Here is a 24,738-nt window from a genome sequence, read left to right as displayed (position 1 = left end):
AGAAGAAATCCAGTGCCACAGCGAGGAACAATGCGATTTTAGCTTTCCTTCATAAAGAAATACGGCTCTGGGGGTCCTGGTCTGTGCAGGGGCATCCCCAAAGCTTTTGGATGCCTGTGGGTGGGTGGAGGACAGTGATGGAAAATGGAGGAAATTCACACAGGAATAGGTCAGAAGAGAAGAGAGACCCTGCGGGGGTCAGAGCTGGTTGCCAGAGCTGCTAGGGACAGATTTGGCGTGGCCTGGCCCCTGGCGGGTGCCCCCGGGCTCGATGTGCCCCCGGCAGAGCGGAGGGTGCTGGGCGGCTCTCAGCAGCAGCAGTTTGGGCAGGCGGGCACAGGCAGCCCCTCCTTCCCGCAGCCTGCTCCTTGCTGTGGAAAAGGTCGGTTTTCTCCCCAAAACGGCTCCCTCGTGGGACAGACAACGTTTGCTCCCTCTCCCTGGCAGAAGCGAAACCCTATCCCTGTCCTCTGTGCTCCGCTTGGGTTTCTCAGGGCTATTCCTGGCGCTTGGCTTCTTCGCCTCCAGCATTTCCAGCCTCTCTCCATCTTTTTTCCACTCCTTCCCTCCTCTGCTGCCGTCGCTTCCCTGTCTCGCCGAGCGTCCTCCCCGCGGCCCCGCTGCCACGGCTGCTCCCCGAAATGGGCCACCAAGGCGGATTATTGCCATCGCTAATCTGCATTCGCCCTCCCCCAGTCCTCCCCCGCTCCTCCCTTCTCCAAATCGCAGCTGCCCTGGTGCGCGGAGCCGCACGGGCTGCCCGGCCACCCTGGGATGGCCAGCGCAGGAGCCACCGAGCCAGGGCTGGCGTGAGTAGGGGGCTGTGGTGGCCGGGGTGTCCGTGTGGTGGGAGGATGGGTGGCTCCTCCGGCCGTCTCCGCTGGCTGCGTCCTCCTTGGATTGTTTGTTTTTTTTTCCATCCCTGCCCTTCCCGTGTCCTTCGGCGGCAGCAGGAGCCGGGAAGCCCGTCCGCGGTGGGTCGGGGTGCTGGGGTTGATCGTCTGGGGGTGACACCCTGCGTGGCCTCTGCTCAGCAGGGAGATGCCGCTGGAGGATGGGGACCCGGCGAGGCCGAGGGGACGGCAGGTCAACGGTGAGGTCGGCGGTACCCCCCGGCTCAGGGGGATGGGGGACCCCTCGCTCCGCGGCACGACAGCACCTGGTGGCAGCAGGACAGAGGTGATGGCAGAGGGCTGGGAGTGGGGGCCAGCACTGGGTGACGGGGACGTGACCCCCGGGGGAGCCCCAGAGCGAGCAGGGCAGCCCGAGGAAGCCCTGATGACCGAGCTCTCGGAGCTGGTGCAGAAGGTGGTGAAGAGCAGCAGCTGGTGGGAACGGCACGGTGTGGACATCAGCATCCTTGCCTGCAGCTTCCTCCTGCTCCCAGCAGGTAACCGGGCTCAGTGCCCCCCAAACCACAGCCAGGGGAGTCCCCAGGGGTCCCACTGCCTCCTCGTGACTGCTTTGTGCTGGGAGCCTGTTGGCACCTATTGAGGTTGTAGCAAAGCCACAGTAACTCCTTCACCCCGTGACTTGGTGCACCCTGACCCCACAGCGGGTGACAATGACACCCGGGGGACAGCCTGGGGTGTGGGGACAGTGGTATCTGGGGTACAGCCTGGGCTGAGGGGATGGTGCCCAGGCAGATGTACACAGGGCAGGACGGGGAGTGATGTGTCCCACCATGGGACAGGGAAACCGTGGTGGTTTTGGTGGCAATGGCCCTGGCTGTGGTGGGTGCAGGGGAAAACGGTTGGGCATGGGTCTCTGGCTGGAAAGCTGGGACCTTCCCTTGCTTTTGAACTCCTGGGGATGCTGAAATCCTGGCAGGGTCATGACAGCAGGTGGATCCCACATCCCAGAGCTGTGGGGTGGGATCGGGCACCTGCAGCACCTGTTGCCATCAAGGCTGGAAGTGGCCAAACCTTCAGCACAAGGGTGAGTGTGACTGGCCCAGTCATGAGGGTGATGAGGAGGCAGACTCTGACTTCTGTGGTTTAAATACCTGTAACTATGGCTGAAGAACAGGTTTAGAGCCGTGGCTGGCGTGTTTGGGTGTAGCAACACCTCCAGCCTGGCTCAGAGGGCTGCAGGACGTGCATGGCCGAGCTCCTGCCCAGCTGGTTTCTCCACAGGATTCTTGTGCCTGCGGTCAGCCCAGGCCATCCCTTTCTTGGTGGGTGTCCTCACCCTTGGCGTGGTGCATCACACCCTCACCGTCAAGGGCAGCCACCTGGCCAGCCACAATGCCTTGACTGAGTCCAAGTCCTGGGGCAAAGTGTGGGCTATCTTCTTCATTGAGGTGAGTGAGGCAGCCCCCAAAAACACCCCATCAGCTCCTTGCTGTGGTGGGGAATGTTTGGAATGGTGGGAATGGTTTCTAATGCTTAACTCTTAAAAGTCCATTTCCAGACTGGTTTGGGGTCTGTGGGGTGCAGAGCATCTCCCCATGGTGCTTCGTTATGGTTCCAGAGCATCTCCCTGGGTTCCTCCCACACAAGCCCAAGCCAGGCAGTGCCCAACCCTGGCACCACAACTTCTCTCTCTTCCCTCCCAGCTCTGCTCATCTTTCACAGTTGAGCAGGCCACCTACAACCATGTGAAGATCCACCACGGCTACACCAACGTCATCGGCCTGGGGGACTCCAGCACCTGGAAACTTCCTTTCCTGAACCGCTACGTTTACATGTTCATCGCGCCTCTCGCAGTGCCCATCCTAACCCCTCTGGTTGCATTTGGTACGTGTCCCAGGCACCTGGGGACAGGGTGCTGGGTGCAGGGAGCTTGTACTGCCCACCCCACCCAAGGGTCCTGCTTTGTTTGGAGGCATCACATTAACTACACCAGCCCCTGGAGGGACACTGGGCTGCAGGAAAGGCAGGAGATGCTGCACTTGCCCTGGGGACCCCATGTGCTGCATCTACTTTCTGCTGATGCTGAGAAAACCCTTCACCATTTCCTCTGTTGAATGTCGAAATCTCTGGCAAAAGCCATCATGAGCCTGAAGCACCCCAAATCCATTCTCCTTTAACTCAGATCTGTGGCCATAATGGGTGTCACAAGTGGGTCTCAGGTTGATCAGAGCATCACACAGCGTGTTTGATGGCTGTGTATGGGGTGGAGGTGTGGGGGGCAGGGGCCAGACATAAAGAGCTTGGGCAGGAAAGGTGATGGTGCCAGAAAACAATCAGGGAGAAGAGCCCAGAGAGCAGTAAGAGGCTGGGGAAGCAAAGCCCTCCAGGCTGCATGACCCAGCCCTGGGCAGTGCCAAATGCACGGACAATGACTTGGCAAATTGTAAGAAATGAAGATGCATCTGAGTCCCCTGAGTGATGATGCACGGCTGGATCTGCTGCTCTGGGGAGGCTCTCAGACCCAAACCCCAGCAGTTCTATAGAGTTTGGGCCAACCTGGAGGATGGGGAAAGTGAGTTCATGGGCTGGGCTGGGCTGTGGGGCTATTGGCACACTGGGCAGCCTGGCTGCTGGAGCAGCAGTGGTGGTAAGGAAACAACACCTCTCCCATGTGCTGCCTCCTCTTCCTTGTGCAGATTTATTGAGGAATGTGGAGTGGAAAGCAGCTCTCCGGACCCTCTGCTGCATGTTTCTGGGGTTTTACTGCCACTACTGGCTCCTGCTCCACATCTCAGGCTTCCAGTCACCGTGGTCCGCCCTGCTCTGCATGCTGCTCACCCGCTCCCTCCTGGCCCATCCCTACATCCATGTCAACATATTCCAGGTAGAGACCTGAAGCTTCAAGATATCCCAACAGTGCTGGAGACAGGCCAGCCACCACCCAGGGCTGGTGGCAAAGCCCTGATGCTGATGGCTGGAGCTTGTGTCACCTTAAGGCGAGTGGGTCACCTGCCTTGTGCTGATGTTGTCACTGGGAGGATCAGGCTGGTGGTGCTGGGTGGAAAGTGGTGGTCCTTGGAAAATGTCAGGGCAGATGAGTGCAAAGGGTGTGAGGATGATGTCCTCTGCAGTGGCTGGCAGGATTGGGAGGGCTGATGTGGGTTTCAGGTGGTGTTACAGGCCCTGGGATGGGGAGAGGCTGGTGGCTCTAAGTGTGGATGAGTTGGGGGAACAGAGCCTGGGAGCTCCTTGGTGGCTCCATGGACAGACAAACACAAGATGGAGTGACTTTAGGGACCAACCCAGCTCTGGGGCTGGCAGAGAGACCCCAAAATGTGGCTCTTCATGCCCACACACAGACAGAGCTGCCATTGGCTCTGCTGGGAAGAGACTGGGGAGGTGACAGATGCCACAAGGTGCCCACCCTGCCTCTCCCACAGCACATCGGCCTCCCCATGTTCGCGGCCGACCGCAAACCCAAGCGGATCCACCTCATGAGCCTGGGTGTCCTCAACCTGCCCCGCAACGCCCTCCTTGACTGGTCCTTCGGCCACTCGCTCATCAGCTGCCACGTGGAGCATCACCTCTTCCCCAGCCTCTCTGACAACATGTGCCTGAAGGTGAGACGACCCCACAGGGTGGCTGAGAGTGCTGGGAGGTGACATGGGGATGAGACATCCACCACCTCCGGTCCCCACTGCCAGACCTGTCTGTGCTGCTCCTTCCCGTGTTGGAAAGCACTCGCTGCTTTGCCACAGCCCGTAACCCACCTCCTGCTATCCCATTCCTGTTTCTCCTGGGTTTCTGCTCCCTGCCCCTTCTCCTGGTCGCAGTTCCAGCCTGCAACAGCCTTTCTGCAGTCCAGGATCCTCCCAGTTATTCCATTGGGAAAGCATCCCCAGCACTGTGCAGTTTTTGGTTCAGACAACATCCAAGCAAACCTCCTATCACTTTGGTCATGCTCTCGCTGCTCTGAGGTGTGGGGTGTGTTTAAAACGTGGGCTCTGAGCACTGCCCTGGCTGGAGGGGATCCCAAGGCAGGTCCACACACTGCCCTTCAGCACAGGATCGCCATTCACTTAATGCTGTGCCCTTATTTTCAGTGCCCTTTGCTCAAGCTCACAGGGCTGGCAGAACCTACCTCCCCCAAAGGGGTGTTGCAGGGAAGGGGGTAATTAAGTCTGTGGGAACTTCCCAGTCCCATCACCGAGCTGGCTGTGTGGGCACGTGGGGATAACAATGGGTGTGAACGATGAGCATTCGTGGCTGGCTCTCATTAGAAGCCTCATTAGGGCATCTCTCCTAATTCAGAGCCCTACAAAGGCGTTTTGCCAGGGTGAACTCCCTGTGATGCTGCAGCTGGAAACTACCTTCCTCTTAATGTTCACAGCAAAGATATTACAGCTGGTGCTGCCTGCTCCAGCCTAGCTTTGGGGATCGGGGATGGGTTTTCTGGGCACGTTTCAGGCACCGTGTACAAACACCAGGGCGTCCTGCACAGAGGTGACGCTGCCTTTGCCTTTGCAGATCAAACCCATCGTCTCCCAGTACCTGAAGCAGAAGAAGCTGCCCTACAACGAGGACACCTACAGCTCCAGGCTCCGGCTCTTCCTCCAGAGATACGAGGAGCTGATGGTCCATGCTCCCCCCATAACGGAGCTGGTGGGCATCCAGTGAGGACCGTGGGGGCCACAGCACTCGGGGGGCTGTTTCCCACAGGGACATGCAGCAGGGATGGTTTTAACAGGACCAACACCTCCACGAAGCCGTGGCGTAGGAAACAGCCCTCCCTGAAGTTTTGCTTTTGGCTAGAAAATGGTGCACGGAGCCACTGCAGGGGGAGAGCCACATGGTGCAACACCAGGGACGGAAAAATCGGGGTCCCCCCACAGTTATTCCCAGCCAGGGCTTAGTTTTATTCACTCTGCTTTCACACCTGGGGAGAGGAAACCTCCCCCATCCGTGGGGGATACGGCGCCACATCCAGGACATCCAGAACTGAGAAGCACCAGGATCTGTAGGATGGAGCTGCAGCTGTGTGGTCGGGGTCTCAGGGGAGGGGTGGATGGTGGGGAGGGGATTGTGTCACTGCTGCTTGTGCTTTGCCTGACTTTGGGCTAAATCAGTCGCTTCTAGGAACAGAGATTTGGCAAATTCAGCCTTAACACTTCGGGGTGGATTTCCTTTATCGTTGGGTTTTGTTGCTGGTGGAAGTCTTACTGGTATCCTGTGGTACCCAGGGTAGGACTGGGGGAAAGACCCTCACCCCAAGGGTGGTGTCTGCACTGGGGTCCCAGAGGTGACCCCAGACCTGGTCATTGCTGTGGCAAGGATTTATCAGGGCAATCATCTGCCAGAGGCAGGCAGGTGTCCAGGGCTTGGGAGATTTTCCCTGTTTACGAGGGTTAACTTTGCCCCCTGTGCTGCTGCCAGGGGCCAGGATGCTCCTGTGGCCAGTTCCAACCTCCTCTGGGAAGCTGTGTCTGGCTTTACCAGGGTCCTCTGCTGTCCCTGACCCACAAGACCGATGACAAAGTCCACCCCAGTGTCACGGTGGGGAGCTGGCAGCAGAAAGGGCAGATGGCCAAACTGGGATCAGCGTGGCTTTGCTCTGAGCCTGGGGTTTTATTCCCTGATTTGAGCTCTCCTCCCATCAGGGCTGGACCCCCACAGTCCCACAGTGTGGATTTATAAGGCTGTACAAACAGATGTGTCCCAAGGCACAGGGAGGCTCTGCCCGGTCCTGGCCCATGGCAGGGTGATTGTTGCAGCAGGCAGTCCATGGTGCTTTACCCCGCTTCTCCTCCACCAAGACCAGGAACATCCTCAGATGCACTGTGGAAGTGTCCCTGTGATGTGAGGCTGGAGCTGGGATGACCATGGCATTCCTGTGTAGACGATCCAGACTCAGGACAAGGAGAAGTGGCCCTGGGTCCATCCAGTGTGACCCCTTTGGCATCAGAAATGTTGAATTATTGATTTATCCTGGGCTGGTGCCCAGGGAATGCTGATGCACTGATCTGGTGGCATTGCCACCTCTCTCCAGGCCCATGTGGGTCATCGATCCAGGACATTATGAAACATCCAAAGGGCAAATTCCCATCCTTTGAGCATGGGTTAGGCTGGGTCTGTAGGTAGGGGAGCAGCTGGAGGGGTTTGACCAAACTAAATGGCCTGAATGGTCCCGGGGGTCAAAGACCCTCCCCAGAACTGCCTCCCTGATTCATCTCTCAGTTGAGCATCAGAGAAAAATTAAGATAAATGTGATGAATTAGCAGCATTCCCAGCTCCAGTGAGGGGGTGAGGGTCATTAGAGGTGCTTTTTGTTCAGGCAGGGTAATCTCAACCTCACGTGTTCCCGTTTGAGGGCACAAGATGCTCTTTTGCCCTCTCCTGCTGCAAAGAGATCAGCCCCAAATTGTGCCAAGCACTGGTGGGAGCAACAGCCCTTTTCCCAGCCGGATTTCATGGGTGTTGTTTAACGCAGTGCCATCTAAAGGCGAGCGTTTGCAGGTCCTTCAGCCAGCGGGGGACGGCCTGTGACTTGGGAAACAGGTGCATTATTCCCTGCCAGAACTGCTGGATACAGAAGTTAATGGGGGAAAGGGAGAATTCTGGGAAAAAGGAGGATTCTGACTCCTGTGATTGGAACCCTCCAAATTTAAGCGTTCGTGGATGACCTCTATGGTGATACTTGGAGCCTTCAGCCTTGCCTCTCTGGGCAGGGGGTCGATGATTGCTGTGCTGACCTGAGGATGAGGGGTTGGAGCCGTCGGAATTCCTGGTCCTCACTACAACCCCCCTGAAGGAGCAGCTGCAGAGGGAGGCACAGAGCCAGCTGCCGTTCTCAGCGTGTCTTTGCAGAAAGCCATCAACTCATTTCCAGGACCAGGAGAGAGCGTGTGGGTTTTATGACCTGTATTACAACCGGCTCCTGGCTGTAAACTCCTCATGGTCTTAATTGCATTTAAAAAGGCCCGTGAAGCACTCGCCTGTGTGCTCTGGCATCTGGCCAACTTTTAAACGTCTGCTGGGCCCGCTGAGCTGATATTTCTGGCTGGTGTGTTGTGCAGAGGCTGAACCAAGATGGGATGTGGTGCTCCTGCATGGGAGGTGTGAGCGCCAGCATTTGAAATGAGCTGAGTGATGGGGATTAAGGAGGAAATAAGGCAGAGACCATGGGGACGCTGGGCCAGGAGCTCTGTCATTTTTCCACTCTCTCTGGCGTTAATGTTTGACCCTCTATCGAAGGATGCTGTGAGTTTCTCCTGGTAAGAGCAGGGCGGCTGTGCAGCGCATGGTTAAAATCACTCTGAACTTCTTTTTCCCTCGGTTGACCTCGGCAGCTGGTCGCTTTTTTGGGTGATAAAGGGGCGCAAGCAATTAGCAGCATCAGCGATGACGACGCTGCGAGAGCGCACCGGGTACCGCGGACGGCTCACCATAAAGAGCGGCGGTGCGAACGGCCGCCACCCGGCCGCTCCTTCCCCGCTCTCTATGGTATCGCCTCGTTTCCGGTCAGCCTCAATGGAAACGGCGAGCCGCCATTAACTGTCGGGGCGGGGGCGGGGCCAGGCGGCGGCGGGGGGCGGGGTTATGCTAAGCAAGGCGCTGTCCGGCCTCACGATTGGTCGGCGGAGAGGAGGGGGCGGGGCCGGACGGGCGGGGGCGGGGCCCGGCGGCGGCGGAACCGGGCCTGGGGGGGCCGCATGTGCGAGGGGAGAGCGGGCCCGGATAACCGGGATAAGCGGGGCAGCCGGGGCTGTGGGCCCGGGGGGCTGCGAGAACCGCGCCCCGCAGGCCCGTGCGCCAGCCCAGGGGGGACTGAGACGCACGGGGACCCCGGTGCGCGGGGTCGGGGGTCTCGGTTCTGGCGCTCTGGAGCAGCTGACACCCCTCCGGGCACCCCGGTACCGCCGGCCCCGGCCCGGCCGTAAGCGCCAAGGCCCCTGGCCTAGGGGTGTTTCCGCCTGCCCGGGTGCGGTGCATCAACCCCGGCCGCTCTGTGCTCCGCTGCGGCCATGGCCGGCGCGAGGGGACGAGCCCCGCCGGGTGCGTGCCGGGCTGCAGGGAGGGGCTGTGCCGGCCCTGGCCGCTCCTGTGGCTTCACGCCCTGCCTGTCCTTGTGCCCTGCAGGTCTGCGGCGGTGGCTGTCCTCGCCTGCCGCGGCGCCTCGGGTCTGCGTGGTGGGCAGCGGCCCCGCCGGCTTCTACACGGCTCAGCACATCCTCAAGGTACCGGGATGGGACCTGGGCACCGAGGGAGGCATCTCTGTGCTGCCTGGCTCTCGGCAGGTTGTGGGGTGGCTTAGTGGGCTCCTGGCCCTGCTCCAGCCGGGTCTGTGTTGTTGTGGGGCTGCTTGGGACAGCCCAGACGCCACAAGGTCCTCCTGGGCCTCTTTGGTTGGGGTAGGTAGCGCTGCTTTCATCCCTGCCCTGTGCCTGGCCCGTCCATTCAGGATTTAGGTTGGTTGCTGCGAGTTCATTCCAGGTGATTTTTCTAGAATCAAGTAATCAGCAGGAATCTGCCTCTCTCAGAGCTGTTGTCACCCAGCAGGAATGACATTACCTGTGTGTTAAAAGTGGGTGTGTAGGACCTGCTCTCCTCCCTCCTCCTTCCCCACCAGAATTAAGGCACATGGGTGGTGCTTTACCTTGTGTCTGCAAACTTCAGTGCTCCAGGCAGTCAGGTCTGTTGGGAAATGAGACCTGAACACAGAACTGGGCTGCTGGCACCCTCCAGAGATACAGCAGCTTAACCCCATCATTAAACCGTGCTGTGTTGTCTCTGGAATATGTTGGAAAATAGCTGTTACTAAGCCTCAGGGACGAATTTCAGGGCTGCTTAATCTTGGGAAGAGGCTGACTCAAAATACAAGATAACAAAAGCCTTGAAGCCAAACATCTGTCTACAGCTCTGACCCTGAGGTGACTCAACTCAGGGCATGGGCTTCTCTACTGGGGACTGGGAGATGTCTGGCAGGCCCCCCAGCACCCAGGGTGCTGCACTGGGAGCTTCCCAGCTGGCCTGGGGGCTCTCTGATCAGCCCCCCGGGTATTGGATCCCACCAGGTTAGTGTGGAAAAGGAGCTCAGGACTGGGTAGGGACATGGAGCCCCACAAGGTGGACTTGATGGTAGTTGGGGGTTGCTCTGTGCTAGACCTTGTGGTCTGAGCTGGCAGTAACAGGTGCAGCATCATCCTGCTCATGGAAAACTCTGGGTGAGGCTGTTTCTTACTTGCTGCAGCCCCCCCTCCTGCCCTGCATTTCCCCCAGTGGCAGATGACTGTTGCTAGGCTCCTGTGACCTTTCTGTCCTCATCCCCTGACTGTGACTTTCTTCTCCCACAGCACCATGGCGGGGCCCTGGTGGACATCTATGAGAAGCTGCCTGTTCCCTTCGGGCTCGTCCGTTTTGGGGTGGCCCCAGACCACCCCGAGGTGAAGGTTGGTGCTGGCTCCCTGCCCTTGCCTGTGAATGTGGTGACAGTGGTGGGTGCAGCTGAGGTGGTCACTGTCCTTCCTGGTGCGTCAGGCTCTCTGTGACCTGGAGCTGTCACACCAGAGAGGTCCAGATCTCCTCCTTGTCCATGCCACGGACAGGTGACATGGAACACCTGGTATTAGGGCTCTGGACAGCGGGTCAGAACCAGGGGCTTGTGATGGGAGGTGCTGCTCCTGGTGCTGGTCAGCCTGGCCCAGAGCAAGGCCGAGGAGCATGGATGGGTTTCTTTGTCCCTGGGCACTTTGTACCAGCAAGATCTCACCTGCTCATTGCTGCTGCCGTTTGCCCCTCAGTCAGTACCCATTCTGGGAACACACAGAACTCCTCATGGGGGCCGTGGAGTTGGGCTGTAGGTGCTCTCCTGGGCAAGGAAAAGCTAAGCCAAAGATTTCCCGACCATTTTCCTTTGCCTGGCAGTGAGTTGTACCCAGGGGTATCTGCTGTATCTGAGCTGGAGTGGAGGAGGTTGGAAGGGTAGGACACAGGAGATCCAGACACAGCAATATCTTGCAGCAATTTCCTCAATCCCTGGAGATCATAAGACCAAAATGCCTGGATCCCTTTGTGCTGAGAGAGGAGGAATGGACATACTGCAGATGCTGCCCCAGCTGTTACAGTGGTATCTGTCCTGTCCTGTCCTGTCCCCAGGCTGAGTCCATCTGGAGCTGCAGGGATGGGAGTGGTGGTTTTGCTGTGTAGCCCTGATCACTCAGAAAAAGGTCTGGATGCCATCCTGGCCTGCATCCTCTCTCGAGGCTTTCAGGAAGGGCTGAGATGAGATGCTGACAGAGGCAGTCGGGTGGGCTGCACACCTCATTTTTGGGAAGTTCTCCCCTGCAGAGGGGTTTATTTTGAGGGGCTGAATGTACTGGTAAGGTCTTGTCCTCCTCAGGTGGGTGCAAAATACGGATTTTTCTTTCACAAAGGGTGGTGGAGAGTCACAGCTGTGCTTATCTTCCCTGTGAGTTATCTCTGGCTGTTGGTAGATAAGAGTCTCAGAATAGCTTGACTGGGATGAGACGGTGAAGCATCTCAAGGCTGGAGGGGATGGGGACAGGGATCTCCTGCTGGCAGTAGGCCTTGTCCCTGGCTGTGGGACATAACTCCAGGTCTGTGCTCTCTGCAGAACGTGATCAACACCTTCACGCAGACGGCGCGCTCGGAGCGCTGCGCCTACTACGGGAACGTCACCGTGGGGAGGGACGTGATGGTGCCGGAGCTGCAGCAGGCCTACCACGCCGTGGTGCTGGTGGGTACCCACCACCTTGGTGCCCCAGGGGTCCTGGGAAAGGTCTGCAGGGTTACTCCCCACTAGGATCTTGGGAAGAGTGTTTGGGTGAGGTGTTTCTGGGTGCCCTGTTATCATGGGAAACTCTTTCCAGCCTTGGGACAGCTTGGGGATTGTCCGAAGTCCTTGCAGGGGGAGTGTGTGCTGGAGCTTGGCATTGAGTGCAGGTCTCTGAAACCTCTCCCTGTGCTGGCCAGTGCTTATTTCAGCCTGCCATGCATTTGTCCTTGCTGCTCAGTCCTCAGCTTGTCATGCTCTGCCTTGGACCAAGGACGTCAAATTTGGCTCTGGAGCCCAGGATGATGAGGTGGATGAAGCCCCTCTGCTTGGGCTGTGTTTAGCCCTTCCATTGAGTATCCCAGCCCTTGGCATGGGATATCACAGCCATGCAGCGACCCTGGCAGCAGCTGGAAGGGGAGATTTGTGTTTTGGTGTCCAACCCTGCACATGGTGACATCTCTGACTGTCTGCTCCCTCCTCAGAGTTATGGTGCTGAAGACAGCCGGGTCCTGGGGATCCCAGGGGAGAACCTCCCTGGTGTTTACTCAGCCCGAGCCTTCGTGGGCTGGTACAACGGGCTGCCCGAGAACCGGGACGTGAGTACGGCCCTGTGCTTCCCTGCCCTTCCTCCCATCCTTCTTCCCATCCCAACACAGGCATTCATCTCCAGATTAAGTCCTGAAAGGCCTGCAATTGGAAAAGATTAGCAGGAGCCATGTTAAATCCTTCTTAGATGGTAGAAATGTGAACAATTTGCACATCAGTGAGAGCGGATTAGCTGGCTCTGCACGTTGGCAGCACATTTTGGCAGGGCCAGATGGGAACCTGTAGGGGTGATGCTCTGCTTCCTGAGGAGGCTTTTTGGCCAAAACAGCTCCTGCTCCCAGGAGAGCAGGCAAGCTGGGAAGAGGGATCGTGTGGGGTGCCTGGGGCGGCTCTGTTGCTGTGTCTGCTTGGGGAGGAGGCTCGTGTGGAGTTTCCCCATCTGCATCACCTCTTTCTGAGGCAAAGCAGCGTGGAAGGGAATTTGAGTGGTAGGAGCGGGTCTAAAGGGCTGGACATCATGGAGGCCATGTGGATTCAGTCACAGCTGGGTCTCCCCACAGCTAAAGCCTGACCTGAGCTGTGAGACGGCGCTGATTCTGGGTCATGGCAACGTGGCACTGGACATTGCCCGGATCCTCCTGTCTCCACTGCAGCTCCTCAGGGTGAGTGATGGGTCCTCTGCACCATGAGGGCAGCCCAGGCCCCAGATTCCCTCCCTGCTGGGTGGCTGCTGGCTCCCACCCGTCTCCTGGTCAAAGACAGACTCCCCTGCCTTTGGGATCTTTCCCCAGGGAAGGCTGCTGCCTCTCGGGTGCACCCATGGATTCACAGTCTGTAGGGAGTGATCCAAGGCTGTGGCCATGCCTTGGGTGATGCTGCAGAACCCTCTGGATTGCTCTTCTGGCATCCAAAAAGTTGGAAATCGAGCATCATCCCTTGCTTTCCCATGAGAAGCAAAAGAGGAGCCGCTTTCCCTCTTCTGCCACCAAACTGGAAACTTCTGCTGGGGTTTATCTTTTCCTACTGGAGCTGAGGGCAGCAGTCTGGTTTCAGCTGGTGGCACTGGGCAGACTGGGGCACCTCATCCCTACAGACAGCTGGGAGCTGGTGTGCACCAGCTGCTGCCCCAGATGTTGGCAGCAAAGGCTCTCCCTCTGGGAGAAATGCCACGAGGTTTGTTACAGCTGTGCAACAACTTCCTGTATTAATATCTAAATTAATTTAAAAAAAAACCCCAAACTTGGAGGCTCTGCCAACCAGTGACTAAAGCCAGCTGGGAGCTGTGCTGCAAAAGACATGGCACTGGAATGAGTGCCAGGGTGGGCAGGAATGGTTTATCCTGGTTACCTGGTGTCCCTCCCATCTTGTTTTCTCTGGAAAAGATCGTGCAATCTAGATAAACACACATGACTGAAACAGAGCACAGGATTTCTGTGAGGTGCCAGTGCCAGGTTGAGGCCTGGCCGTGCTTGTGCTGGAGCTGCCTGGGGCAGGCAGGTGGTGATTTGAGCTGTGGGTTGCAGCTGGTTTCAGGCAGAGCCTGTATATCCTGAGCTGGGAAGTCACCTAACAGCATCTGCAGGCACCTCAGAATGGAGCTCACTGGAGGGCTTTGCTCTGTTAGCCCCAAGGTGAACCTGCTGGGTGGATCCCCTGAGGCAGTCAGGGAGTGCTGGCTCGTTACCTCTGGTGCATTATGGCCTCAGAAGGAACATTCAGTGATGAGGGACCAGCTGTGCAAATAGCTCTGTGCAAAGGGAGATGAGTTGTTTCCCGTCCTCCCCGGGCTCTCTGCATGCACAGCCAGCTTTTCTGCTGATTTTTCACCTTCAGAGGCTGTGCCTTCCCCCCAGCTCCCTCCAGATCTGCCCTCGTCCCACTCTGCTGTCTCTGTTTTGCAGAAGACAGACATCACTGACAGGTCCCTGGCAGCTCTTGCCTGCAGCAAGGTGAAGCGTGTCTGGCTGGTTGGGAGGAGGGGACCTCTCCAAGTCGCTTTCACCATCAAGGTGAGGCTGGAGGTGCTGCTGTTTCCCAAAGTTGAGCCCCAAACTGCTCGTCCCTGGTGGGGAGAGGTGGTTTGAGGGTGAGTGTGGATCCCAGGCATCCTCCTTCCTGCACCCATTTCCTGGCTCCTAGCCTGGACTGCTGAGGGAGGGGCTCTGGGGCTGTTGGATGTCCTCTCTGCTGGAGGTAACATTTTCCTGCCCACAATTCCCAGGAGCTGCGGGAGATGATAAACCTGCCTGGTGCCAGAGCTGTCCTGGACCCTGCCGACTTCACAGGCCTCGAAAATGCTGTTAAAGGTGAGGGAAGTGTGCCATGCTCCTCCAGACAGGGAATCACCTTGGTAGGCGAGCATCTAGGAGCAATCTGGAGGTGCTCAGAGTGCACATCAGAGAATTTCTTGTCCTCTGCTTAATGCCTGGCTCGTGCAGGCTCAGTGACCATGGTGTGTCACGTCCTCAGAGTGCCAGGAGGCACCAAGACAAGGGAACATTGTGTATCTCTGTTTGTGCAGCCACTCAGTGCTTACAACCTGAGTGATGAGGGCAGGAGACTCAGGAGGGCTGAGGGAACCTTGCAGGGGAGATCCCAAGGCTGTTGATTTAAGAGTTTCCTGTAAACCTAAAAAGAAAACACTGAGTTCAAGGGTGTCCAGAGACCTGCTCTTCTCCACAGGCTGCTGCCTCCAAGCACCAGCAAGACAGGAAATTGCAGACTTTGATTTGTGTGTCCCACTGGCCTCAAGCCTCAGGAGGTCCCCTGGTCACTTTGCCTTGCAGTTTGTCATCTCAAAGGTGTCAGACTCCCACCAACATGACAGACTCACATACTGACACTGCCCTGACGCAGCCTTGGCCCCGTGCTGTGTCCCGAGGGGCTTTTGCTGATTCCTGTTGCGATGATTTCTCTCTTTTCCTAGATGCTCCCAGGCCCAGGAAGCGACTGACTGAGCTGATGATCAAAACAGCCCTGGATAAGCCAGTGGAGGTGCAGGAAGGGGCAGCAGCCCCTCGGGCGTGGGGGCTGAAGTTCCAGCGCAGCCCCCAGGAAATTCTGCCCAGTGCTGATGGGAGGAGGGCGAGGGGCGTCCGCATGGCCCTGACCCGCCTGGAGGTACCAGGGGGGCTGGTGTGGCCCTGGGAAGCTGGGATGGAGCAGAACACTGTTGCATCCCTTGGGAATCTCTCCAAGGACAGCTCTGTGTTCCCTGTGTGGCTGGAGTGGCCTCTGGCAGGCTCTCAGGGGATCTGGTACCAACAAGAGCTTCTGGTACCACCAGGAGTTTTTCCACAGGGAGCTTCTTCCCTGATGCTGCTTTTAGCAAATACCCAGGGGTCAAAGATGCCAAAGGGGACTGGAGGGGGTTGCTGCTCTGCAGTGGTGACTGGGGTGGTCAGCAGCCTTTTCCTCCCTCTCTCAGGGCTCGGGTGACTCTGCCAAAGCCATTCCCACTGGAGATGTGGAGGAGCTGGAGTGTGGGCTGGTGCTCAGCAGCATCGGCTACCGGAGCCTGCCACTGGACCCGGCTGTGCCCTTTGACAGCCAGCATGGGGTCATCCCCAACAGCTCGGGCAGAGTGGAGGGTGTCCCAGGTCTGTATCCACAGGGATTTGCATGGGACATGCTGAGCACAGCGGGTGGGTTGGGGGCTTTGGGGTGGGAAGTTCATTCACCAAGGGGATGGATATTGCACACCTTAGAGGGTGGAAGCTGGGGAAATGCTGCCTCCATCAGGGGTTAAGAGCTGGCCACTCTCCATCTCTTTTTAGGGTTGTCTGGTTTAACACAGGGGGGTTTTACTGGATGCTGTTAACTGAAGTGACACAGCCCACACAGCTGCTTAGGGCTGATCTGCAGGCACACAGATTCCTGCCACAGCACTGTCTAAGGGTCTGTTCACACCACCAAGGTGGGGAGCAGGGCAAGGACTTGCAGCCAGAAGGGTCTGAGGGCATGTGCTGACCCCAGCCTGGCTGCTCCATGTGCCCCTGCAGGTCTGTACTGCAGCGGGTGGGTGAAGAGAGGACCCACGGGCGTGATCATCACCACCATGAACGACAGCTTTGACACTGCCCAGTCTGTGCTGGAGGATCTCCAGCGAGGTGTGCTGGATATATCCCCCTCCAGAGAAGGCTTTGGGGTCGTGGAGAGCATCCTGCGCAGCCGAGGTCAGTGCAAGGCTTGGTAGCAGCCAGCAGGAGGGTTCAATGCAGCCAGACTCCTCCTGGATCTGTGAGGGAGCAGAGTCTGAACCATGGGAATGGATTTTGCTGCTGTTTCGATGTTCCAAAACCCAGGGAGAACAGGACTTGAATTTTCTCAAATATCTGTGTCATTGCTAAGGTTAATGACCACTTTCTGGGAAGGGCCATTAAAAGCAGCACAGACCTTGGGTAAAATGTCACTGTCAGCTGCCGAGACAGTGAGCTATTGCTCTTGAGTGGTTTTCCTAGTAATCCTTCCAAGCAAGTTAGGGGAAAGATTAAAATGCCCAGGAGAGTAATTTCTTGTAGCCGTGTTTAAAGACATTCAATTAAAGTGTGTGTGTGTTTTGCCTCTTAAACTGTCTGAGGTTTAACAGTGAGCTGGAAGCATTTTGTCCCCTGAGGTGGTTTGTGCTTGCAGTTGTTACGGCTCACAAAGGTCTGACTGATCCGAGCCGACTGGAACCTGCCATCCCTCTCCTTGTGGCGTTAGAAATTATTTCTCCTTTGCGAGGCTGAGCTCTGGCACCGTGTCGGAAAAGGGCAGCTCTGCTGCCACATCGGGGCCCTGCCAACGGGGAGGTGAGGCTGAACTTGTTCTCACCTGGTTAAGTTCTCTCTCCTGTCTCTCACCATCACCCCAGGGGTCCGTCCTGTTTCCTTCTCGGACTGGGAGAAGATTGATGCTGCTGAGGTGGCAAGAGGCAAAGCTGCTGGCAAACCCCGGGAGAAGATCGTGGATCCCGCGGAGATGCTGCGGATCATCGGCCACTAAGGCAGCAGTGGTGGGAACGTGGCACTGCTCCATCCTGGGGCAACACCAGTGGGTCATGAGCAGAGCCTGGGAGCCCAGGGCTTGTGCCTGGGGCTGGTGGTGGCTCCAGAGGGGTGTGTGACACTTGAGGCCTCTCTGGTAATGATGAACTCTGGGTTCCCAAAATCTCAAGACCTGAGGCTGCTGGCTGGCCCCACATCCCTGCAGCCAGCTGCCATTCCTGGGGGTGATTCTTGTCGTGTCCTTGGAGCATTAATGAATCATGTACTGCAGGTGAAGGGAGGTGTGTGTGCACCTGGGGGACTCCTGGCCAGCCACTTTCCCGTGGCAAGTCGCATGGAGAAGCTTCCCTGTGTCTTGCTGCCTCCCCTTTAGCCACCAGCCAAATGGCTTTGTTGCCTTGTCATTTGTGCCAGAGCAGGCATCTTTTAATAATGATTGTATTTTTAAATAAACCATTCCAGGGAAGCCAAAACAGACCTGCTACTTGAGTCTGGCTTCTTTGTCTGCCACTGCCTTAACCTCGGAGCAGCCTCTAAGTGCTGCAGCTCCTGCAACATCCCAAGGCAAGGCAGCTCTGGGTGCTCTCCATTTGTGAGCTCTACACAGGCAGAAAAGGGCATTAATTTGCTTTCTGCTTCCCACAGTTAAATCCTGGGTTCTGTTTTGTGGGGTAGGTTGGGATAACAAGCATGTAATTGCTTTGTTCTGGATCAGAAGGGGTCCTGTGTCCATCAGTACCTGCCAGTGCTGACTGGTGCAAGCAGTGCCTTGAGCTCTTTGTTTCCTTTCACTGGTGAGGTTATTTTTCTGGCCTGTGTGTTTTGAAGCTTATTAAATGCTTCTCTTAGCCCAGATTGCCTACAGTGACGGTGTCAGGTTTTAAGCCAGATTACAAGCCGTGAGCTGTAATCTCTTCTTTATCCGTGGCGCAGGGGCAGCGTCAGCGGGGCCCCTTCCCTGGCTGTCCCTGACCCCCCCGTGCTCCCCGCCAGAGCACTGCAGGATTGCAACCCCTCCTCCCTGGCCTGTGGAAATGGTGACGGTGGCAGTGGCTCTGTGATGGAGGCAGAGGGTAAACCCACCTCACGGCAGAGGACTTGCCCACAGGGCACTGTTCTCCCACCTCATCTCTGTCTCGACTCAAGGAAGGGAGATCTCTGACTTCTCCCTATTTAAATCTCATTTGCAAGCTCATTAAGAAACTCAGGAAATGTGATAATGGGAACTCGTACTCAAACGTGCAATAAAGCTTTTGTGGAACAGCTGCTTGTGTGATGTGGCTCTCCTTATGTCTCGCGGCTGATGCAGTCCTAATGCTGAACTCTTGAGCAGGAGATTACATCAGTGCTGGTTTCTGAGGTGATTCAGAGCTTTGGCAAGGGGGGTGTGGAGGTGAGGGGGGCTGCACCTATCATGGGGAGCAGCAGTTCAGGTTGACAGCCCAGCCAGGAATGTGATGGCAAAGGGGTTGTTGTGGCTGCATCAAATCTGAAGGTTTGGGGAAGAGAGAAGACGGCTCCTCCCCAGGGTTTTCTTCCACATCGCCTTGAATGTTGATGCCAGGGTGCTTTTGTAGCCTTGGTAAAGGCCACCGTGCTCGCGCTGAGCCTGGCACACGGCTGTTCCCAAGCTGAGGATGCTTCAGGGTGGTTTTTGGGCTGTGATAACAGATTAATGGGAGTGTCTGTCCTTGCTGAGCTCAGTGACCTTGCTCAACCCTGAACTTGGCCAAGGCCCTGGGGTTAATGCTGGTCTGTGGGAAAACCATGGGATGATGAAGGTCAGTGAAGGACAGGGGACTGAGCCTCATGGGCAGAGGGAGGATGGTTACAATCGTGTAAATTCTTATTCAACACCTCCAGCTCCCCTTCCTCTGCCGCCTACGCTCCCAAGCCCCAGCCCCGTGTCCCGGTTTTTCCAGCCTCCCCATCGCGCTCCCTGCTCTCCATCCTCCTGGGGGCAGCGGGATGCATCCAGCACCGGGAAGGGAAGGTCCCTGTCCCCGGCCGCCGTGTCGTTAGATGGCGCTGGGAGGCCGTACCGGGGAGCGGAGGGGCAGGGAGGGCAGGGGGGTGACCTGGCACCCCCGGGCCGGGGGGGTCTCAGCGCTCCTGCTGCCCGCCGGGGCTCCGGGCAGCCTGGGGGGCTCTCGCAGGCTCCCGCTCGCATTCGGGTTCTGCTTTTAGGCATGAATAACCTTGTGTTTGCTCCAGGTGTGTCCCCACCGCGGAGGTGAGAGAGAGCAGCCTCGCTGGGCAGCCGTCCCCTCGCCCTCCGCTCTCCCGAGCTGCCAGAGGAGCAGCTCCAAGGCAATTTTCTGACGCAGGTGAGGAGCTGGGAAGGCGATGCTGTGACTGACACCCGTCTGCTGTTGGAAAGAGGCCTGAAAGTCTTCGCTGCCAGCTCTGCATGTGGATTGCCCCGCTCGGATGAGTTATGGCTCAGCTTAGCTTTAATGAGGCTGCACAAAGCTGCTGGAGGTCAGCATCTGGTGAGCGATAGCCTGGATGAGCAGGACATGGCTCCCTGCTCCGTGCTCTCCTTGCTGTCTGTGTGCTTCTCCGGGCTGGCTGTGGGGCACAGCTTGTCACACTGTGGGCTGATGCCATGGTTTCGTTGGGGTCTTTGCAACTTCTTCTTGCTGCTTTGCACTGCCGTGCCTCAGTTTCCCTGTCTGAAAGACTGTCCAGGCAAGCTCTTCGTTGCCCGTGGGCTCCTGCCTTGGAGTAGCACATCCCAGTCTGACACATCCCAGAAGCTCCTGTTGATGCTGCGTTTTCCAATCACTCCCAGAAGACAAGTGCAGGTCTCTCACTGGCTTTGCTAGTTGACTGCCTGCTGAAGTTGGCCTTTTCCAACGAGTATTTAGAGCCCACGAAGCAGGAGGTTTCCTGCGCTCTGGAATAAGGGAAGAACCAGCTTGAGTTGGATCTCTGGCCTGGCACTGAGGTGGTGTGTTGCTCTTTAAAAGCCAGCTCACGCGACCAGAAAAATGGTTGAAAAGGCTTTTCCCCAACGTGGCTAATACACGATTTCCCAGCCCCATCCCCGGAGCTGGCGTGGCGCAGAGGCGGTGTCCGGCTCTACGCCGGCCCCTCGCCGCGTGAATCACCGAATTGCGGCACCCGCTGCCGGGAGCCCGGGCGAGTCCGTCTGCGCCGGGGCCTCGCCGGGAACAGATGGCTCCGGAGAGTGCTGACTTCAGCGCCTTGGCTGAGCACAGCACCGGCCCCTGCCTCAACCCACCCTCGCTGCTTGCTCTCCCGGGCACATCCCTCATGTTCTTTTCTCCTCCAGATCCATCCCCAGCCCTGGGCAGGGGTGGAGAACATGTTGGCATACCAAGCTCCGGGGTCGTTTGAGCGGGATACCAACCCCACTGTGCCCAGGAAGCCACTTCACGCCAGGGACATCATCATCCCTTCTCCCAGAGGACCCCAAGCATGTCCTTGACTCCAGGCCCACCAGAGGCTCATGGTTTCCACTCTCAGTCTTACAGATCCAGCCTTGCCAGGGTTCTGCACTCGCCAAAGTCCTGCTTGTGGTTGAAGGGTTGTGCAGGGTCGGGTAGAGGTGCTGTAAGCCCAGATGTTTTCCCTCTGCTTGGGATGAATTACTTTGGAAATTGGGACTGCATGAGCCCATTTCCCAAGGTCAAGAGAGGAGCAGAGGTGTAGGAGATGTTTCCAAGCAGCTGTTTCCAGGAGTTATTTAGGGATACGACAGAGGCAAATAAAGTTGTTGGCGGGTGATGGCTAGTTACGCCCCAGAAGGAAGCGATTTCCTCCCTTCCTGGGAAATTTCCATTTCCAGCAGCTTTGTCTGCCTTATCCCCAACCTCTGGGGCAGCCCTGCAGGCACACAGCACCCCAGGGGGAGGAATTATCCCTGCAGGGATGAAACCATCCCTGTTTATTTTTGCTCCCTTAATTACTGTGAGGGTAGGACATGGTGGCAGCAGAGCAGAGCTGTGCCAGATCGGAGCTGCGCCGGATCCGTGCCAGACATGCACCGTGCACAGCACCATCCTCGTGACTTCTGTCCCACCTTTCTCCTTGCTCCACTCTCTGCCTTGATTGTTTTTATGGCTGCTGGGGATCCAAGACACTGGCCAGCTCTGTGTGATTATTTAAACACTGAAGCCCTGAATTCTCTAGGGGATGGAGCAGATAGGGGAGGTGGGGAAGGAGGGGTGGTCCTGTCAGCTCAAGGTGGCACAGGGCGGAAGAAGGTGATCTACACCTATGTTTACTTCTTAAGTGAGACCCAGCAGGACAGGGTCAGGTGGGTCCAGGGATAGGAGCAGCTTGGCTCAGATCTTCTTAATTTTCGGCCAGACTTCTTGGGAAGGGGAGGTTGGCAGCCAACAGGAAGGATTGGGATGGATGCAGGACCGGGACAAGTGCAGGGCAGGGAATGGGTGTAGGTCCATGGCCAAATCTCATGTGTCACAAGTGTCACCAGCAAGACTCAGCTCTGGCAGAGGGACCTGTGGGCATCTGATGTCAGATGCCATTAGTGGGATGCAGATGCCTGTGGAGACAGCCCAAGAGGGCTGTGTCACCCAGATGCCACCCTGCCTTTCCAGGGACAGCTCTGGCTTTGTGCTGGCAGTGCACAGACGCAGGTCCTTCCCCAAGTCCTGGTTTAGGATGCACATGGGTTAGAAACCTTAGGCTGACTTTCTCCTAGGAACAGGAGGGTGATGCTGGGGTTTGCCCCACAGAGCTGGAGAGACCAAAGCCTTGGTGTGTTGCTCTCGTGGCTGGGGATGTGCCCTGGGGTGGATGCTTTGAGTAGGGTCTGGGGTGCAGGTTTATGCTGGAGGTGGGGGCTCCCAGAGGCTCTGCCAGGCTGGAGTTCTGGGGGAACCAGAATGGAGGCGGCTGGGCCAGGCTGTGGGGCTTTTCCCCAGTTTAGGATGTGGGATGCCAGTGGGGTTGCCGTGAGTTCTGAGGAGTCTGCATGGAGCCCAGAGCACTTCTCTGACTCTGGTGTTGGCCTGGATGGGCCAGTGCAAAGCTGGACAAACATCAGGGTCCCAACACGACCCTTCCACATTCCTCTTGCTCCCCTGGCCCGGCTGCCAGCGAGCTCTTCCCTGCAGGAGGTGGCTGCACACCAGGAGCTGTCGGAGCACAGTGCCTTGCATTTATCAACCTGCTTACAGAGCCTCCTGCAAGAGGAGATGCCAGGGAAAGGTAACGAGCCAGTGGAGAAGCTGGCTGAGCTCCCTTTTGCTGAGACTGTGCCGTGGTTAAGGGACAAGCTGGGATGCCGAGGGTCACACACTGGGGCACTACCACAGCAGTGGGAGGGAGGACGAAGGTGGAGACAGGCACTTTGTGCCCGTGCTGTCGCCACCCAGCCCAGAAAGCTGGGCAAAGAGGGCACAGCATCCCCTGAGAGAGTGGCACCAAGGGGCTGGGGAAGCAAGAGGAAAAGTGCAGTTGCATTTCCTGGGGCTGTGGGCTTCATCTTGGGATGCTATTGGTGCTTGTGTTTCAACCTGGACTTTTGTAGCCATCAGGGCACTTTTAAAAAAAATATAAAAAGGACTTTAGGTGTTTAAATGCACAAATGAATTATTTTGATGATGCAGAACAGCCCCCACAGGCTGCACGGTGTCTGGTGGCCCAGACCCAGCAGCAGGTTGGATTTGGGAATTCACTGCATTTTCCCCAAAAAAAAATGTTGGGGGTTTTTGTTTTTTAAGACACTGAAGGACTTGGCCAGGAAAGCTGCAAACCTGGAGTTGGGCTCTCGGTGCAGCTGCTCACTGTGAGCCACTGGACCCAGTGGAGAGGAGATGTGGCTGGGGGGCCTGGCATGAGAGTGTCACCACCAGTCCTTGCCCTCCACTGCTTGTCCCCACTGCAGACACCTTCCAGCTGTGCCCAGTTGTGCACCAGACTTGGGGTTGTCTCTGTCTCACATGTGGGGATTGGGCTCGGATGGGGATCAAATGTCCCATGGGATGGGGATGCTGGGGAGTCATGGATGTGATGGTGGAGCTGGGTATTATCCCAGGTGTGGGGTTGCTGTTGCCCCCCTCAATCCACCTGGAAGCTCTGCTGGGAAATATTTGTGAGCCAAGACCCTCTGAGGGATCCAGTCCAGGGAGCAGCCACTCCTGGGAGAGATAGATGAAGACCCTGAGCTGCTGGAGAAGCAATAAATGTGTGGGAACAGCTCAGTGCTTCTATGCCAGCCCCAAGGAGCCAGATCCCTGGGAAGCTGATCCCCCAGGCCCTGTCACACTGGATCATGAAGGCAACAGAAAGGGTTAAATGCAGCCGCTGCCTCCTTCAATGTTAAACCCAAGATCGGCCCTTTTGTAGTCCTAGGAGAAGAATTTGAGGCATTGAGGACCTGTTGCCTACCCTTACATCTCTCTCAGGGCAAGAGAGGGACAATGCTGCCAGAATCAAGCAGACGTGGGCAGCCTGATGCTGGGGGAGCAGGACACGGCCAGCAGGGATCCAGGACAGGATAGATCCTGCATCCCCCATTGCCCCGAGCCCCCACACTGCAGCAGCCTCAGAGATTTGGCTGAGCTCTCCTGCAGAGAGAGCGGGTGCTGCTTTACAGGGATTAAAATGTAGCCTCAGATGCATTTTTCTCTTCAATTTTTTTTGGCACCTCTTCCATCCCCGGGGTGCCCTGAAGGCACCCTCAGCACCTGGGCAGAAGGTGGCCAGGCTGTCTCAGGGACTAGGAGTGTGTGTGGAGGTCCTGCATCAGGCAGCTCATGGCTGAGGACAGACAGAAGGTTTTTAGGCAAGTTGAAACCTCTCTGGAAACGGCCTCTCCAAGCCCAGCAGCCACAAGGATGCTGTTGCAGGTGGCTGCAGTGCCAGTCTGGGTGGCAGACACCCAACCGCCCACTTGGGTGACCCTGTCCCGGAGCCAGGCGTCTGTCCCTGGGGAAGGCAGAAGCGCAGTGCCTGGGCTCTGTTGAGAGGGCAGCTGCTCTCGGGGTGATGCCCAGTGTTTTGGTGGCTCTGAGCCGGGACATGAGGAGGTTTGGGAGAATCTGCCCCCCACAGTGTGGTCTGAGTTGGGCTCTAACTCCGGCCAGGTCCTGCCAGAGCCGTAGTCCCTTTGCCCGCAGACAGTGGCTCGTTTTGGGGCAGAGTGGGCACCACCCAGGGACAAGGGAGCCCCAGCAGGGCCCCTGCCTGTCTCCCCCCTTCCTTTACTGTATCTCCCCCCTTTTCTCCCCCCCCCCTCCCGTCCCCCAGTCTGGCTTGCTCTAAACCAGTGCTCCGGGATCAGCTGACGCTTTAATACTGGCCCTGGCGACAGCTGGAGGATGCTGCTGCCTGCGGGGGCTTTGTTCAGTCACCCCCCTCCCTGTGACCGATGGGGACCCTGAGGCTATCCTGCACCGGCTGGGGGGCACCAGGGTGGGCAGCTGGCCAGTGCCCACCACTTCAGTCACCAAAGGGATGGAAGATACTGGCGGGAGGGAAGGAGTCCAACCGCATTCCTCCAGCCCTCCCTGGGACTGGGGACGGGCAGTGCCCAGAGACGGCGTCTGTGCCATTTTGCCAT

The 24,738-nt window shown here is 57.4% G+C and overlaps 2 protein-coding genes across 3 annotated transcripts; both read left to right on the top strand.

The window, feature by feature from the left end:
- Positions 1-632: 632 nt before the first annotated feature.
- FADS6 (fatty acid desaturase 6) lies at positions 633-6,019 on the top strand. Of its 2 annotated transcripts, none has more exons than XM_042032489.1 (7): positions 633-809; positions 1,038-1,390; positions 2,136-2,302; positions 2,558-2,738; positions 3,551-3,738; positions 4,295-4,474; positions 5,382-6,019. In XM_042032489.1, exons 1-7 carry the CDS (start codon positions 775-777, stop codon positions 5,529-5,531), a joined length of 1,254 nt encoding a protein of 417 aa, XP_041888423.1. In that variant the 5' UTR covers positions 633-774; the 3' UTR covers positions 5,532-6,019. The 2 variants fall into 2 exon arrangements, with proteins under 2 accessions (XP_041888423.1, XP_041888422.1); XM_042032488.1 differs by having other exon boundaries at positions 637-809; positions 1,035-1,390.
- Positions 6,020-8,574: 2,555 nt separating this feature from the next.
- On the top strand, positions 8,575-18,443 carry FDXR (ferredoxin reductase). The gene is made up of 12 exons (XM_042032487.1): positions 8,575-8,906; positions 8,991-9,088; positions 10,205-10,300; positions 11,485-11,607; positions 12,129-12,242; positions 12,753-12,854; positions 14,094-14,201; positions 14,414-14,498; positions 15,119-15,312; positions 15,620-15,791; positions 16,194-16,367; positions 17,048-18,443. Exons 1-12 carry the CDS (start codon positions 8,876-8,878, stop codon positions 17,176-17,178), a joined length of 1,428 nt encoding a protein of 475 aa, XP_041888421.1. The 5' UTR covers positions 8,575-8,875; the 3' UTR covers positions 17,179-18,443.
- Positions 18,444-24,738: the final 6,295 nt, after the last annotated feature.

The sequence above is a fragment of the Corvus kubaryi genome, unplaced genomic scaffold (assembly GCF_017639235.1).
Source record: "Corvus kubaryi isolate FWS band 111438036 unplaced genomic scaffold, C.kubaryi_AGA036_p1.0 37353, whole genome shotgun sequence".
Lineage (NCBI taxonomy): Eukaryota > Metazoa > Chordata > Aves > Passeriformes > Corvidae > Corvus > Corvus kubaryi.
Note: the sequence above shows the minus strand (reverse complement) of the source record. Positions and strands in the feature narration are given on the sequence as shown.

What these genes read in the sequence shown, in the direction of transcription:
- FADS6 (XM_042032488.1), top strand. Translation starts at nt 775, where the DNA reads ATGGCCAGCGCAGGAGCCACCGAGCCAGGGCTGGC. An exon ending in TCCATGTCAACATATTCCAG is followed by an intron (nt 3,739 to 4,294) that starts GTAGAGACCTGA and finishes CCTCTCCCACAG; the next exon opens with CACATCGGCCTCCCCATGTT. An exon ending in CTGACAACATGTGCCTGAAG is followed by an intron (nt 4,475 to 5,381) that starts GTGAGACGACCC and finishes TTGCCTTTGCAG; the next exon opens with ATCAAACCCATCGTCTCCCA.
- FDXR (XM_042032487.1), top strand. Translation starts at nt 8,876, where the DNA reads ATGGCCGGCGCGAGGGGACGAGCCCCGCCGG. An exon ending in GAGGGGACGAGCCCCGCCGG is followed by an intron (nt 8,907 to 8,990) that starts GTGCGTGCCGGG and finishes TGTGCCCTGCAG; the next exon opens with GTCTGCGGCGGTGGCTGTCC. An exon ending in GAGCATCCTGCGCAGCCGAG is followed by an intron (nt 16,368 to 17,047) that starts GTCAGTGCAAGG and finishes CCATCACCCCAG; the next exon opens with GGGTCCGTCCTGTTTCCTTC.